This window comes from Cryptococcus depauperatus, chromosome 5 (assembly GCF_001720195.1).
Source record: "Cryptococcus depauperatus CBS 7841 chromosome 5, complete sequence".
NCBI lineage: Eukaryota > Fungi > Basidiomycota > Tremellomycetes > Tremellales > Cryptococcaceae > Cryptococcus > Cryptococcus depauperatus.
The window spans coordinates 622,848-638,586 of record NC_089472.1 but is presented as its reverse complement, the minus strand read 5'-3'; the positions used below and the strand labels follow the sequence as shown (position 1 = coordinate 638,586).

Sequence of the window (15,739 nt, the reverse complement as noted above, 5' to 3'; positions counted from 1 at the left end):
CCAAAATTGTTTATCGTTCTTTATTGTATTCTAAAAAGTTGAAAATTCCTTTTCAAACACTTAATATATCCCAATGACAGATATGTTTTCGACTCCTGACGAACATGCGATGACTGCTTATGAGCCTGAAGCATCGTCTTCTGATATACGCTCATATGTCGGGCCAAGTACTGCAAGCTTCGGAGATGCAACAGAAGGCTTGAATCTTGAGGAAGCGTTTGAAGTAGAGGAAAGCGTGAGAAGGATTATCGAAGGAAATTACAAGACAGTAGGTGTTGGAGGATAATAAGTTGGGTATCTGACAAGCTTTGCAAGGTTGGCTTGCAGTTTCCTGACGAACTACTTTCTTCTTCAGTATCGGTTTATCGAGCCATCCAGACTCGTATTGCGCATACGGGAGCGCAAGCATATGTTTTGGCCGATAGTACCTATGGGAAGTAAGTCGTGTATTTATACATTACTTGAGGAGAAAAAGGAACTCAACCCAAATGATAGTTGTTGCCCGGATATTCTGAGCTGCCTTCATCTCCCAGCAGACTTTCTCGTCCATTATGGCCACGCATGTCTAACACCGTATACCTATTTTTTTGGACATCGAATCATGAATAACGTATAGGGTACAGAACGGGCTCTTTGCCCGTACACTACGTCTTTCATCGCAAAAGGCTAGATGTCGAGCGAGCGAAGCAGAGCTTGATTGAGACTAGCAGCGAAGATTTAGAGAAGAAGAAAGGGGTGATTGTTGTTTGGGATGTTGCTTATGACTGGCTTGCTAGTAAGCTAATGCCTCTGTGCATTCAGACTTTGTAATCGCGAGTTCTTATTGTCTACGCAGACGACATTCAAGAGATATTTTCCAAAGCCTGCCCTCTGCCTATCAATTTTGCTTCAATCCACACGGTTCCGACCACTCTCTCCTCACCTTCAGAAAAAGGTAAGACTCCTACTCTTCGAGCTATTGACCCTCCCAAAAGTATACCAATGAATGAATGTGTATTGTGGTACATTGGAGAGGAGGGCCGGTCGTGTATGAATATCCAGATGACTCATGCCAACAATCCAGTGTGTATATCTCTTTCTAAATCAATAACTGGCTACTGCTGACATCATGAAGTTGTACATCTACTCACCTGTATCCCAAACCACATCTCCTTTACATAGTTCCACATCTCGTTTGCTCTCTCGTCGCTTATTTGCTCTTCATCAAGCTCTTTCCGCAGATATCTTTGGTTTAATTGTTTCCAATATCGGCCTCTCATCCTCTCAGCTTCTCTTGAAGCGATTGAGGGAGGATCTGAAGAGAGCTAAGAAAAAAAGTTACACATTGACTGTGGGGAGGCTCAATCCTGCAAAGCTGGCAAATTTCGCGGAAATTGAATGTTTTGTATTGATCGGATGTGCAGAGGGAGGCGTAGTCGATTCTAAGGTAATGAAGCATCGCTCGCCGACAGACAGGAGCTGATTTGATCAGGACTTTTTGAGACCCATTATCACTCCATGGGAACTCGAATTGGCTCTTCAAGGTTCTGACCATATTTGGGCTCCTGAGAAATGGACTCTCGACTTTGACTCTGTGCTACGAGGTACGTCGCAGACCAAATCTGGACATTTGTGTAATTTAGCTTTGGCTGATGATACAAATCACATAAGATGCTCAACAGCGAGCTACTGAGTGGCAAGAGTCCAAATCCTCAAGAACGTCCTCCAAGGCTGAGGATAGCTATCAAGAGAAAGGTGATGATGATGATGATACCCCTCAGTTCTCTCTGATTTCTGGACAAATGCGCACCAGAAGAACATTTCCCTCCCATCAGTCATCCCAAGGAGCTTTGGAAGGCCGTATAGGTGATTTAACATTGCGGAACCAAATTCTCTCCTTGGCCAAGCTTGAAAGTGCAGGTTCAAGTTTCCTGGCATCGAGAGATTTCAGAGGACTGGAAGCAAGAGTAGGAATGGATGAGCCTAGCTGCTTAGAAGAAGGAAGAAGAGGGGTCGCAAGAGGCTACACAGAGGAGAAATGAACCTATCATGACCAAAAACGAATATATCGCCTCAATGAGCATAAGTGGTGTGCCGAAAAGACATGAGCGTCGTTAAATGTGCGGAACTGCCTTTCACATCTGCATATTATAACTGCGGGTTCTGTTGCAATTCTCATACACCAGACCAATACATCTCTACATTACCTACCGATGAGAGCTTACCAACGTGCAACATACTGATCAAAATCGTACTATCGAATCCTCAGGTTTCCCAAGTTCACTCAAGAATTTGTTACCACACTCCGAGAGGAGCGACCCTTGAGGCTAATAGTCGCTATCGTCAAACGTACTCACTTGAAGGGACAAACATAGCATCATTCACTGACCAACTAGTAGCTCATCATATTCGACCTTTATCATCCTCTCAACTCGCTTGGATATGCCTCATGCAAGCAGCTTTCTGCGCCCAAACCATCTTGTTGGCACTTAATCATCCAAAGCGGCCGGCACATCGTATCATTTGAAGGTGTCAGTATTTGGGTTGGGCTTTGGGTCTTTGAACTGAAGGACTTGGGACTGAAAGTAACTTGGCTGAGGAATGTGTGATTGGAATAGAAGACAGCTATTTAAATTCATTCTCTGGGGAGCTATCAACAATCAGTCCTTCTTATATCTTTGAGAGTTCTGCGGCGGTCATTCAACTACACCACTCCCTCAAAATACACAATGTTCCCCAACTCTCCTGACCTCTCCCTGTCCGTCATCCTGACAGATACGAAGCAAGCCAAGGACAGCTCTGGTCTATCCAACAGGTATACTGCAATAATTGTTTGCCCAGATATGGAAGATTCATGAAAGGATAGTCTCTCTAGACAATTGTGACTCTAGAATACCTTTTTCTTTTCATGAATCTGGCCTTGGGTAGTCCTTTGTTGTCTTTTTGACGAAAATTAGGCAGTGACTAACCTTCCTATGAAAGCAAAGTTGCTTTGTTGTCACCATTGCAAAGCATATATGCCAGCAGTCGTCAACAACATCGGACCTTTAACGTCTATAACTCTCACTCAAAAATTAAAACAACTGCTGTAACACCAACATTATTATTTTCATCTTTTAGGCAAGCTCTTCTGGCTCTTGATTTCGTATCGGAATGCTTACAATTATCTTAGGATGTCTTTTTTCCAGCCAACTTTGGGTCCCGGCAAAATGATCACTACTCATCAAGCTGTCCGCCCACCACCTCTCGACAATCGTATCAGTCACGATGAGATGAACTCTAGTCCAAGTGAACCTTTCCAATGTTTGTCTCCACCAGGGTCATCTCTTATCTCTATCCCTCACAGCAGTACGAGGAGTTTTTGCGTTTTCAATCCTCAAGATGCGTTGGATTCATATTCGGTTTATTCGAATCACATTGTGAAACAAAACCCGCCTTGCTCCTTACATTCCATCCCCATAATACCCAACCATGGAGTTAGCCACCCGTCCGCACAATCTGCCACTCCTCCGCCGTCTTATACAGACTCTTTCTCTCCTCCAATATACAAGCTTCTTTCGTCTTCTTCAGACCCGACAATCCTCTTGGCTCCTCCGCCATCATTTCATCATGCCGTATGTATCTGCCCTCAGTCTGAGCAAGGCGATCTCTTGCCCCAATATCGTTGTGTTCACTGCTTGGGGGAGAGGGAAAGGCCACAAAAGAATTCTGATTGGGTGGTTCTCATTCTTCTTCTACTCAACCTAGTTGTGTGGGGAATAGTACTCTATGGATATTACTGTGAATTCACTAGCAAAACCACTATTTGGAATTCTTGGACAGAGTCTATTCTAAGGTTTGACTATACGAGTGGTCAAGATGCTATGGAATGGAACTGGGACTGTTGGGGTGGAGAATGTACAGGAACGTATATTGATTATTAGATGTCTAAAGAATAAGGACGCCAAGCTAAAATTATGATAAATTGTACTGTAGACTTCAATATGCATTTCGATCTGGATTTCGCCATGGATCCCATCGAAATCCTTTTCATTCCATACATGTGTCTGTGCCAACATACCAATAGAGTTTGATGAATAATAAGATAAACATACAAGTATATTCAAATAATACAACAAATATCGGCATCACTTAAGTGGTGGTCTTCCTATTTGTCTTAGCTTTCCAAAGCTCATCTATCTTCATTAACCTGACGCTGTCAGTTCCATGACGGTGCTCGTTGATCCAAAAACATAGAAGAACTCACCGCCATTCACATTCCTCTTCAAATTCACACCATCCACATCTTCTCGCCTGATGGATTTCCACGCCCCTTGGTGGCCTTTTGCCCATCCAAAATTGCAGTATATCCTGGAGATGAGTAGCTAAGAGGCTCTGGGAATGGAGAAATGTATATCGGCCTATGATTGTTCCCGCAGGTAGCTTGTTGCCAAAAGTCACAACAGCCTTCCTGTCTTCTGTCTGTATGCTAGTGGTGGGTGCAGAAGGGTTGAGTTGTGAAGGCACACGAGTGACAGCAGATGTCATAGTGATATCTTTTGGCGCCGCAGTGGTATCTTTGGATTTTCCTTCATCCATTCCAATGCCAGTGGCTTGTGTAGAAGATTCGCTGTCACTAGCAACAGAGCTTCCGTCTTCTTCCTCACTTCCACCTTCTGCCCTGGGGTGTTTTGGAACGAAGACTGGGATCTTATCATGCTCATGTTCTGAAAAAGAAAAAGACAAAGACAAAGACGAAGACGAAGACAGGTTTTGTTGAAGAGACACAGTTGCCAGTTCTTCAGGCGCAGAAGACACAGGAGCCTCCGAAATGAGCGAATTCTCGACCACTTCCAGCACCGATAGTCTTTTAGCTTCATTTCGTTGGGGGGCTGGAAGAGCTGTATTCAATTGATCAAGCTGCCCATTGTCCACCATATACCCTGTACTTGGTATATCTACCTCTTGGTCATTCTTCTCGACAGTTGACTTTTTGAACTGGCCACCTCTTCTCACTTTTTTGTGCTGCTTTGAGGATGTTTGCACTCCCTTGTTCATTCTGCCTCTGGCACGACGATAGATCAATTCGAGCTTGTCTTCGGTTCTACCGAGGTTACTCCATTCCTCTTTTTCGTTTCTGTCTCTAAACTTTCTCATTGTTTTAGTATTTTTGCTGCTTGATGCCTTAATAAGATCATTAGCGGACGTGGGAACCCCAAGTCCAATATCAGCCACATATCTATGCCAAATTTGGACATAATCTTCTAGACACCGAGCTTGATTTGCGTTATGCCGCAACCTGTTACTCTGAATTACTGTTTTGCTGTCCTCCAGAAATTGGGCCGAAAAGGGTTCCGAGAGAGAAAGAGAGAGGTGACTGAACAGTTTGGGCCAGGTGAATGTATCTGTCAATTGGCTTGGAAGAATTGAGAACGAGTCTGCCCTACTTTCTTTTGGCTGATCTCCTAAGCAAGTTTGATCGCATGATGCGAGTAAGATTGAATCGAGCAACTCTTTATATATCATAATTTGTAGTCTCCCGGTTAAACTGTCTTCTTCTCTTGGTACAAAATCGATAGCACGGGTTTTGGAGTCAGAGATGAAAATTCTATGTGTGCGGGATTGTCTCTGTGGCTTGGTAGCCTTTGAAGACTGTGACTCCGCAGGACTTAACTGTGTAGGAGAGAAAAAAGAGCCGAGGGACATTTGTTGTGGATCATTTACAGACATTTGGGCTGAGGCTGACTGTTCAGGAGCAGAACTGGAAGAGACTGGTACCCTTGTGATCTCGTCCTGCAGTATTGGGACTTAATATTAGAGACAGAAAGAAGCCAGAAAATCAAGACATACGATGATACCGAGAACCATTATGCCGTGTATAAAACCTACTACCTGAAACTCTCTGCATTTCCCCAAAGTCAAAAGCGCTTCGATCGAAGAAAACATGTTTAAAAGCCTTTGATTACATATTATTGTTTGCAAATACAGATGCGTAATATAGCTCACCTTAGTCCCCAAACATCCTCTCTAGTGATAGCATTGACAGTAACTTCATTGGGATATATTTCCTTTTCTAAGCGCTTGTGGATTTTCTGATGCCGAAATACAAAATTAGCACAATGCTGACTGAATAGAATATGAAACAGCTTGCATTTCCTCTCTTCATCAATTTCTCTTTACTCTCGGTTCTGAATTTGTCAACAGATATCTGTTTCCCAGTGGCTGCCGTAATCGCATTCGGCCGCTGGTCGATAGGCAAAGAAGGAAAGGTCCTTAGACGACTGAATTTGTCAGTAGAGCTACAGCGTTGGACATCAGATATGAACCTACTAGTCATATTGAACTTCGCACCAAATGGGAGACACCAAGTCAGATACACTCAGTGTACCACTTTTTCTGAAGCGGAGCAGAGGAGAAAGAGAATTATCTAGCTCTCCATTAAATTCGTTTTTGAGAGTCGACTTTTCTACCATATCTTCAATATCCTTGACGCTTTCGGTTCTGATTGGCATTCCTTTCTCTGCTTTTACATCCTCTTGCCTTGTTTCGTGCTGCTTTTCTACCTCATCCAAAACTCGCTCTAGCTCTTCATTTAAAACTAGATCCTTTTCAAATCCATAATCATCACCCTCGACAGTGGTTGAAGAATCAATCGTTGGCACGGAGGGAAGCCTCGAAGTGTAGGGTGAATCTTGCCCTTTATGACCTTCTGCTAACGAATCCATAGCTTCTACCGCAAGCGATACACTGATAGCAGAGATCACTCATAATAATGGAAACATGGTGGTATTCGGCAAGATTTTGTTCGTTTTGTTTAGAAGAAAGAAGAAAGAAAAGACAAACGAAAATGAAATAAATGTCTTTTCTAAATGACATGTTCAACCTCCACTTGTCATAATCTATTCGGTGGAGCAATGGAGATTGAAACATTCTCCGCATCCATACATTCTGTCACTGTTGAAATTTTATATACTATTCACGAAAAAGAAAAGTTCAAGTCGACAGCACTCTACTATATGAATCAATTGCCAAACGTAAACCAACTCTTTCCAGTTGAGCTCTATTGAAGATGAAGACATTGTGTAACTGCAGTCAGAAGGTATTATGGCAAACTTGAGGGAGGAATATAAGAATAAATAGTTATGATGCTTTCCAGCCTTTAAGTTAATCCAAATTGTTGTTTAGCATCATTCATAACCGTCACCATAGACTTGGCTTGTTCTTCCACCATTGAATAGATTGTCCTATTCTTTCTCTTGTAGGATTCTACGACTAATCCAAACAGACACCTGATCTTGATCCACAGCAAAATGAATTTACACTTCAGCCTCATAGAAGACTTAATTTATAAACATTTGAAAGCTAAAGTGTAAATTTAGTGAATTCGAGGCGTTAGTTGTCTCATCAAAAGTAAAGCCAGTGTAAAACGATAAGCCAAACAAAATCGCTTAATGCAAATCGCCAATAGCCGATACATCCCACATCTCTAAAACACCACCACAATCGGAGTCTAGGAAAACAATGGTCAAAGACAAAACGGAGCGAGGTACGGTAGAGTGTATGGATAGGAACGGATATGGTGCCAGGGTAGAAATCTGTATATGCGAGGTAGGAGAGGGATTTTGTTTTTCTCGGTAGAACCAAATGTTTATCCAGAGCCACCAGAGTAGACCTTGCCAAACATGACCTCCTGGGCCTTGTCGTAAAGAGACAAAACACCAGCACCGGCAACACCACGGAGAATGTTGGCACCGGCACCCTTGAAGAGAGACTTGACACCCTCCTTGGCAACAATCTGAGAACCGGCATCAAACATAGACTTGTAGTGGACAGTGCCACCAGAGGTCATCATCATACGACGACGGATAGTGTCGAGAGGGTAAGATGCGAGACCAGCGGAAGTGGTGACAGTCCAACCGAGCAGGAATGAAGCAAGGAAGTTGCCCTCGAGAGGACCAACGAGGACAACAGGCTTGATTGAGTCATCTAATCACAAATGAGTGACCAAGACACAATAGACGCAACAACAAAACTTACAAAGACCAAAGTAGAGACCACGGTAGACAATAATACCAACGACAGAGGGGACGAAACCTCGGTAAAGACCAGCAAGACCGTCAGAAGCAAGAGTCTTCTTGTAGACATCGACTAAACCGTTGAACTGACGCTCACCGCCTTTCTTGGCAGACTTGGCATCGTTGGCAAGACGGGTACGGGCATAGTCAAGAGAGTAGACAAAGAGAAGAGAAGAAGCACCAGCAGCACCACCCTATAAGACGTGTTAGCCATTAATCTTCTAACAACAGTATAAACGCACAGAGGCAATGTTCCCGGCAAACCATTTCCAGTAGCCCTCAGACTTCTTAAAACCAAAGAGAGACTTGAAGTAGTCCTTAAAGGCAAAGTTAAGAGCCTGAGTAGGGAAGTATCGGATAACATTGGCGGTGTTTCCTCGCCAAAGAGAAGCAAGACCCTCGTCCTTGTAAGTTCTGGCAAAGCAATCGGCAACACCTTTGTATGGGGTAGAAAGACGGCCCTGCTTGATCCTAGATGGAATCAGTATACCGCCTGAAACAAGGCATATACGTACATCTCATCCTGATTCTGGACCAAGAGCTTGATACGCTCAATGGGGGCAGCAGCAGTCTTGGAGACAGCAGCAGAAACACCGCCCATCAAGAAGTCGGTAAGGAAAGCCTTAGCATCCTTGGGCTTTTTTTGGATCTCAGACATTTTGACTAAATAAAGTTAGCAAAAAAAACAAAAGTTTCTTTAAATCACAACATGTCCAGTATGCAGGGACCAGATACGACGACACGAGTGATGTCGTCCATCTCTCAACACGCAGCACACGACAATTTCGACTTTTTTTTCTTTTTTTTCACGAGATTGACAGTATAGTAACATGCGCGGCCCATCTTATTGCAAGCCCTCACCAAAAACCACATCGTGTAGGAAAAGAACCAACCTCGTTAACCTCGTTTCTACCTCGTACACAGAGAAGGAAAAGAGTGGAGATGTAAAGAAGAAAGAATAAAATGAAAATTAAAAAAGGGAGGGAGGAAGGCGAGGAGAGAGCAGCTCAGGGTCCATACAACCAGACGGAAAAGTACGGAGAAACGGGCGTGGCACATACGGCATTTCCGGTTTTTGTTTCTGTGGCGCTTTTCGTCTTCGGCGTTCTCGGGCTCATGACCCGTAAACGTGATCATGATGCTGACGATGTACTTTACGTAATAAAATGTGTCCAAAATATTTCCTTACGTAAAACTCAAATGGCTGTAATTTCAATATCCAAGTTGTTGTTTTCTTTGTCATTCAAAAACCCGCATTCAAATTTAAAGAAAAATATCCAACGCCGCCATGGAAATATTCGCATATAAAAAGAGATAGATATACTGGCAGCGAGCGATTTTAAATGAAATTACCGTGTCTCTCGTCCTCGGTTAACAACAGTCATCCCATAATCTTGTCAGCAGAGAATCTGTAGACTCGTAAATCAATGCCGGCAGTGACACGTAAACCTGATGGGGCGTATCTATGCGACACACCTTGAGTTGGAGCTAGACAGAGGTGGATGGAATTGGGCATATCCGGGTTTATTGAGCAGAGTACATTCAAAACCTGGAGATGGCGCTGAATGTGGACATTTACTATTGAGCTTTATGCATAGCTCGCCATCACAAACATTAGAGTGCTCACTCTATATGTAATAGACAACTCCTGGTCAGCTATATCTAGACATATTGCTGTATCGATTACACACACTGCATGCAATTTATGATACAAAACTGATAGATTTCTACAAGAAGTGATGGATTATGCACTCAAAAATCCCTGTTAGTGGCCAAACGGACTTTGTTTAATCTCCGTACTTGCCTCCACCTTGCCACTACTCAAGTTCAAAATCCTTCAAAAACATAGATAAAGCCAACATTCTTCAAATACGGCCAGGAGCAAAGCATAATGTCTTTTAGGAAGAGCTTCTCGGGGGGAGAAACCGCTGGCAAGAGAAGAGGTGGGAAGGGAAAGGGGAGTTATGGAGGTCCAAAATTACCAGCTGTCTTGATGGAACAGGTTGATGCCAAGTATGGTAAGTTAATCTCAACTACATATTACTGCATAAAACCTTATGAAGACCTCAGGTAGCAGAGGAAGGAGAGATACTACGAGAAAGGAAAAGCGGAAAGCTGCCCGGAATGACAGGCGCAGGCCGTCTCAATCTTATGATCTATCAAGAGACGAGAATTCTAACCAAGACGATTTGCAAAATGACGAACAGCCACCGGTGAAGAGGATTAAGATTGATAAAATGGAGGAAAGAAAGCCCAAGAAAGAAGAGAGAAAACAAAAACTCCCGGAGCTAAAACTCCTCGAGGATGACGGCGATGTTGAAGACAGGGAGATTGAATGGTTAGAATATATGCTACAAAAGGAAAGGAAGAAAAGTAAAGATAAAGAGGAGGGATTCGACCTTGATGATGGGCTCGAGGGTAATCTTCATCCATTCCGTTATAAGAAGTGGGCTGATGGTATGTAGATTTGTTAAGCTTTACCGACACACTTGGTAAAGATAATCTCAAGAGATCAAAGAGAGAATTGGATAGTGATGCTGATGGAGAAGAAACATCAGTCTTAGACGATGATGTTGCTAGCGATGATGGGGAGGAAGACAAAAAGAGCAATGAGCATATTGTCGACGTTGGTAACCTCCTCACTGGGCATTCCCTTTTTTGTTAACATTTACCCCTTAGCTCAAAGAGGACCAAGAGTTTAGAGGCTTTGATGTTCAATCCGAAACTGGCTTTCAATCAAGCTCGTCGTCTCATTCTAAAGTAGATGGGGTAGATGCCGGTGACAACCAGACACCTGAAGCTTCACAGATTTTAATTGGCGAGGATGCGACAAGCAAATATATTCCACCTCATCTCCGCGCAAAAGCATTGGAAAAAAAAGCTTTGTGTAACAAACAAAAGGCTGAAGGGATGCTGAAGCTGGAGCGAAAGGCTCAAGGTCTGTTAAACAGGCTGAGTGAACAAAATTTGGAAAGCATCATTACCGAAATTGAATGTTTATACAGAGATTACAGCCGTCACGGCAAGTACTTATTGTTATTACGATGTTCGAGCTGACACAATATTCAGATGTAACAACTACCATCACAGATTTGGTGATTCAAATGATTGCTAACAAAGCCAATCTTCTAGACTCTTTTGTGGTCCTCTATGCCACGCTTGTCGGAGCACTCCACCGTGTTGTGGGCATAGAGTTTGGTGCTCATTTTGTTCATACATTGATTGTGCGCTACACTTCTCTATCCTCCCCAGATAACACCCAAAAGACCACCAATATCAAAGCAAATTTGTACGAGCCACCGGACGCTGGTAAAGAAGGATTGAATCTATTAACCCTTGTTACCGAACTGTACAATGCTCAAGTAATTGGTTCTCGTTTGATTTACGATCTCATTCACGAATTTTTGGAGGCTGGAGGGGAAGGCGATGGAGTGATGGGCGAGAGAGAAGTTGAAGGCTTGTTGAAAATTTTACGATGTGAGTTACCGAAAACCACATGTCTCGGCCTTTGCAACTCATCTTGGTGATATAAGGCTCTGGCGATCAATTAAGGACAGATGATCCAGCAAGTCTAAAAGATATAGTTAATCTTGTTCAAGAAAAGACAAAAGGCAAAGAGCAGAGCATGACGTATGTTCTCAAGCTATTTCATATATAAACGAGGCTAATCTCCCCATCATTTAGAGTAAGGGCGCGTTTCATGATTGAGACTTTAACCAATGTAAAAAATGGCAAAGTCAAGAGTAATACGTTGAGCGAAGCTGGTAACCAAGCTGTTGCTCGTATGAAGAAATACCTTACAGGACTCGGACGTAAAAGACGTTGTAAGTTTTTTTTCTTGGGGTAGGCTAGTCCAAATGACATTGATAGTACTCGCATATGAACCCTTGCGAATTCCTTTAAACGACCTCTTGGATGCTGATAAGAGAGGCAAGTGGTGGCTTGTAGGTGCTGCATGGTCTGGAAATCCACTCGTGGAATTGCGAGAACAGCGGGATGTTCATAAGGAGACTATGAAAAAAGATCAGGATAAGGTCGAAGACGAAGACTTCAATCAAGCATTATTGGAGATGGCAAGAAAGCAAGGCATAAACACTGATGTGAGGCGAGGTGTGTTTGCTGTACTCATGACAAGTGAAGTAAGTTTGCCTTTTCCATTGGACACAACACATCTAACTAGCCAATTTAGGATTACATGCATGCTTGTAATAGATTGAACATGCTCAAGTTGAGTAGCATACAACAGCGCGAGTTTGTGCGCATTGCACTACATTGCTGTGGTCTCGTATATAAATTTCCTATGGCTTATAGATCCTGGACTAAAGATGATTACAGGAAAAAAATTACAATCCTTATTACACTCTCATTCTTTCTAACCTTTGCCAAAATTCCTACGACCATCGTTTCACTTTTCAATATGCACTCTGGGACTTCATGCGTCAACTCGAGAATGGAGAGAATGGAGAGAAGGAAAAGATTGGAAATGTGGCCAAGGCTGTGGGATATATTATTGCTAGGGGAGGACTGGACTTGACTATTTTCAAGGTATGTTATGCAGCTAGATTGTAAAAACTCATATGAAAATAGGCGGTTGATTTTATGAGTTCATCAAAAGGCATAAGCAAGTTCCTCATTACCACGATCATCCATCTACTCATCTCTTTGCAAACGCCTTCACCTGTCTTTTCTCTCCCCAAGTCATTCACATTTTCTTCCAATTTTGACGATGAAATTGTGGTTATCGAATTTACAAAATGTCTTTCCAACACTGAGCTCGCTGGTGGCTGGCTCTGGATTTTGGACAAGAAGATGGGCAATAACAACTGGGAAGAAGGTGTGGGCGAAAGAGAATGCGAAGTTGTTAGAGAAGGGCTTAATATTGCGAAGAAGGTGTTGGGTAGAGCCACTGGAATATGATTTTTGGGAGCGGACCATTTGACATCATCAGTGATCATAGTTGTTCTTGTATCATGTTGCAAGCACACAACAAACGCATGAGCCTGGCTTGCTTTAATCGTAAGAGATGGTCAAAGTCTGATGCTGAACAACTTGTCCTACCTACAACGGATTTTTCTATTTATTCTTGCTGCCTCTTACTTCAGTCTTATTCACACCATCTTTGGGTCTTTGGCTTCCTTTTGCTTGCTCTCCTATCTATTATAAAAATGTAAACATTTCATCATTAGTCGCTCTTTGACTTTGTCAACATACAACTGCCGGTCAGGTCACGTGACATTTACACTTGTCTTGTAAGCATAAAGGTCTTTTTATTCCAACTTCAACAAGACTGTTAAATTTATATACTTAATTAATATGGGAGACGCTATCCATTCAAAGATACCAGTGGCTATCAACAAGAATATTCCGTCTTTTATCTCAGATAGACCTCTCAATAATCGCCCAGCATCACCGTCGCCGTTACAAAGCCTGCCTGCCAATGGGATAGGCAAATTCAGTCCAGCTGTTGGCGTGGGAGGAAGGAGACTCAGCCTGATAGACGGAAGTGTCATAGGGGGTATAACCAGTGAGCGAAGAAGCAGGAATAGTAGCACAAGAGGAAGTATAAGTATGAGTGAAATTGGTGAAGATACAGGTAAGTTAAATAGGATAATGGCCTGTTTTTGAGTGCGATGCTGATAACTGGTCTTTTGACAAACCAACATCAAGCTCAACTGAAAGCACATGTGATTCATTTGAAATTAACTCTCGAGTCGACACGCAAGAGGCTATCTGAAGTGGAAAATACCTCATCAAATCAGACTTCAGGAGGATCTCCTAGTATACCATACAGTTCGCCAATAGTGCCCTTCAAGACTGTTTTAATTGAGGAAGAAGATAATAATATTGGTAGATATCCGCCACTTGATCATGACCGTATGTTTTTGTCCGCATCATCAATATTGAAATGGCAAGTTCAGCTCAAGTACGATTAGCCTCAACAAGTAACAGAACTGAATCTCGTTCATCATCAAGAGGCCTTCCTCATTCTAATGGCTCATACGATCTTAAAGCTCGCTCCCTACAAACTCTTAAAGATGGACGTACCCGTATTCCGCAAGCAGTAGTAGCTCACCATACTGCGTTGCATCCCTCATCATCATTTCCACCTTCTCCTTCCGCGTCGTCTATCAACGATAATCGGTCGTTAAAGTCGCCGAGCTGCTTTGAGTTTTCAAGACCTAATACACCTGGTGGCACTGTAATGGACAATTATGGGTCCTTAAGAAGTCCCAGTACTCCAGGCACACCTGGAGGAAGAAAAGCAAGCGGCAAAGTGATTGACAGCCTTCAAGCAGAAAAATTAGATTTGCGTGCTCAACTTGAAAAGGTTTTTTCAGAATCACGAGCAAGTCGAAGGCGTATTGAACAGGTATGGCACCTTTTCGTTTGCCAACGTTTCGCTTATAATAGTCATGTAGCTAACTCGGCAAAACGAAGATCTCAAAGAGACAAAAGAAAGAATGAGGGTGGAAAATGAAGGGCTCAACAATGTCATTGCCCGGAAGGAGAGGTTGCTACAAGGTTGGTTGCGCTTTTCTATGACTTCACGTAAAGTCCGTGGCTTGCGCTAACTACAACAAACAGAAACTCTGCAACGAGCCCGCATCGCTGAACACTCACTCTCCTCTCTTCAAATGACTCAAAAATCCCTTGAATCTAACACCAAGTCGCAACTTTCTTCCATGACTTCTCAACTTACAGAGGCAGAACACACAAAACTCAGAGCTGAGAGGGAATGTATAGCACTGAAAGAAAGCGTCAAGAGTTTGCGAGATGTTTGGACGAGAGAGATAAAGGCTGTAAAGAGTGAAGTAAAAAGGAGTGAAGAGAGGGAAATGCAACGAAGAGAGAAAGTTATACAGACACATAAGAATCTAGCCATACTTGTGAAATCTCATTCGTATGTGCTTTCTATTTTGCTCGCACTATCCAAGCTCAAACCTTGTACAGAGACGAAAGAGAGAAGTTCCAAGAACTTGTCTTCGAGTCAAAGAAAAAGTCTCAAGATCTTACAAGCTTGTTTGAAACAAAGATTGAAGGCTTGCGCAGTGAGCTTGAAAAAGCAGAAATGGAAAATAAACAAATTCGGGCACAGGTCGCGTGAGTTTCTCTTTGAACAGTACTGCGTATAACAGAAATCTCGCTGATGGTAAGAAAAGGGAGATCGCGAGCGAACTCATAAGGTTTAGAAGATTAGCTCAACAGCCACTTAGAGAAGATTTGAACGAGGTCGCCAAACATATTGAAAAGCCATCGCCTAAGACTACTCCAGTTGCTCCATCACCACCGCTACAATCCCAGTCGACAGGTATTGATGGGCAGACGCTTGAAGCTGAGCTGAAAAGGTTCCCGGTCCCTCCATGATTCGGAGAGAAGATTCATAGACAGGCGACCACTTCGCATTCACGTTCATGTGAAGCGATCTGATTATCGATTAGTTTTCGTGTTTAAAAAAGGAAAAAGCAGCATATAAAAAGACGTTTCTTAGCCAACAAATCATCATTTCTACATTTTGCTTCGATAGCAAACGTTTGTCATTAGCATTGCATCACTTGTATATATGTTTGTACAACATAGAGTTGGCTCTAAATGATTCTTAGTATTCATGATAAATGATGTTTTGCACGAAATAGATGGCATGCGCTTTACGAGTTGACGAGAGTTGATAATGTAGCGACCTAATGCAAAGATGTGTGGCTCGGAGG

The 15,739-nt window shown here is 42.8% G+C and overlaps 6 protein-coding genes across 6 annotated transcripts; 4 read left to right on the top strand and 2 right to left on the bottom strand.

Moving 5' to 3' along the window:
• Nucleotides 1-73: 73 nt before the first annotated feature.
• On the top strand, nucleotides 74-2,021 carry L203_104388 (diphthamide biosynthesis protein 2; the record flags this gene model as incomplete). The annotated part of the gene is made up of 8 exons (XM_066213775.1): nucleotides 74-268; nucleotides 316-437; nucleotides 496-573; nucleotides 624-775; nucleotides 836-1,062; nucleotides 1,115-1,426; nucleotides 1,472-1,583; nucleotides 1,651-2,021. The coding sequence occupies 8 exons, from the start codon at nucleotides 74-76 to the stop codon at nucleotides 2,019-2,021; spliced, it is 1,569 nt and encodes a 522-aa protein (XP_066069872.1).
• A 1,167-nt stretch (nucleotides 2,022-3,188) lies between these two features.
• Nucleotides 3,189-3,902, top strand: L203_104387 (uncharacterized protein; the record flags this gene model as incomplete). Its single annotated transcript, XM_066213774.1, has 1 exon — nucleotides 3,189-3,902. One exon carries the CDS (start codon nucleotides 3,189-3,191, stop codon nucleotides 3,900-3,902), a length of 714 nt encoding a protein of 237 aa, XP_066069871.1.
• A 208-nt stretch (nucleotides 3,903-4,110) lies between these two features.
• L203_104386 (uncharacterized protein) lies at nucleotides 4,111-6,683 on the bottom strand (the record flags this gene model as incomplete). Its single annotated transcript, XM_066213773.1, has 6 exons — nucleotides 4,111-4,168; nucleotides 4,226-5,751; nucleotides 5,809-5,914; nucleotides 5,965-6,050; nucleotides 6,110-6,239; nucleotides 6,289-6,683. The coding sequence occupies 6 exons, from the start codon at nucleotides 6,681-6,683 to the stop codon at nucleotides 4,111-4,113; spliced, it is 2,301 nt and encodes a 766-aa protein (XP_066069870.1).
• A 923-nt stretch (nucleotides 6,684-7,606) lies between these two features.
• Nucleotides 7,607-8,634, bottom strand: L203_104385 (ADP,ATP carrier protein; the record flags this gene model as incomplete). The annotated part of the gene is made up of 4 exons (XM_066213772.1): nucleotides 7,607-7,944; nucleotides 7,996-8,227; nucleotides 8,276-8,504; nucleotides 8,549-8,634. 4 exons carry the CDS (start codon nucleotides 8,632-8,634, stop codon nucleotides 7,607-7,609), a joined length of 885 nt encoding a protein of 294 aa, XP_066069869.1.
• Nucleotides 8,635-9,924: 1,290 nt separating this feature from the next.
• On the top strand, nucleotides 9,925-12,950 carry L203_104384 (uncharacterized protein; the record flags this gene model as incomplete). The annotated part of the gene is made up of 11 exons (XM_066213771.1): nucleotides 9,925-10,051; nucleotides 10,104-10,451; nucleotides 10,499-10,659; nucleotides 10,713-11,055; nucleotides 11,103-11,510; nucleotides 11,567-11,663; nucleotides 11,718-11,857; nucleotides 11,904-12,172; nucleotides 12,223-12,318; nucleotides 12,369-12,578; nucleotides 12,621-12,950. 11 exons carry the CDS (start codon nucleotides 9,925-9,927, stop codon nucleotides 12,948-12,950), a joined length of 2,529 nt encoding a protein of 842 aa, XP_066069868.1.
• A 396-nt stretch (nucleotides 12,951-13,346) lies between these two features.
• L203_104383 (uncharacterized protein) lies at nucleotides 13,347-15,398 on the top strand (the record flags this gene model as incomplete). The annotated part of the gene is made up of 7 exons (XM_066213770.1): nucleotides 13,347-13,626; nucleotides 13,701-13,907; nucleotides 13,967-14,403; nucleotides 14,453-14,555; nucleotides 14,619-14,934; nucleotides 14,985-15,134; nucleotides 15,194-15,398. 7 exons carry the CDS (start codon nucleotides 13,347-13,349, stop codon nucleotides 15,396-15,398), a joined length of 1,698 nt encoding a protein of 565 aa, XP_066069867.1.
• Between the last annotated feature and the right edge of the window lie 341 nt (nucleotides 15,399-15,739).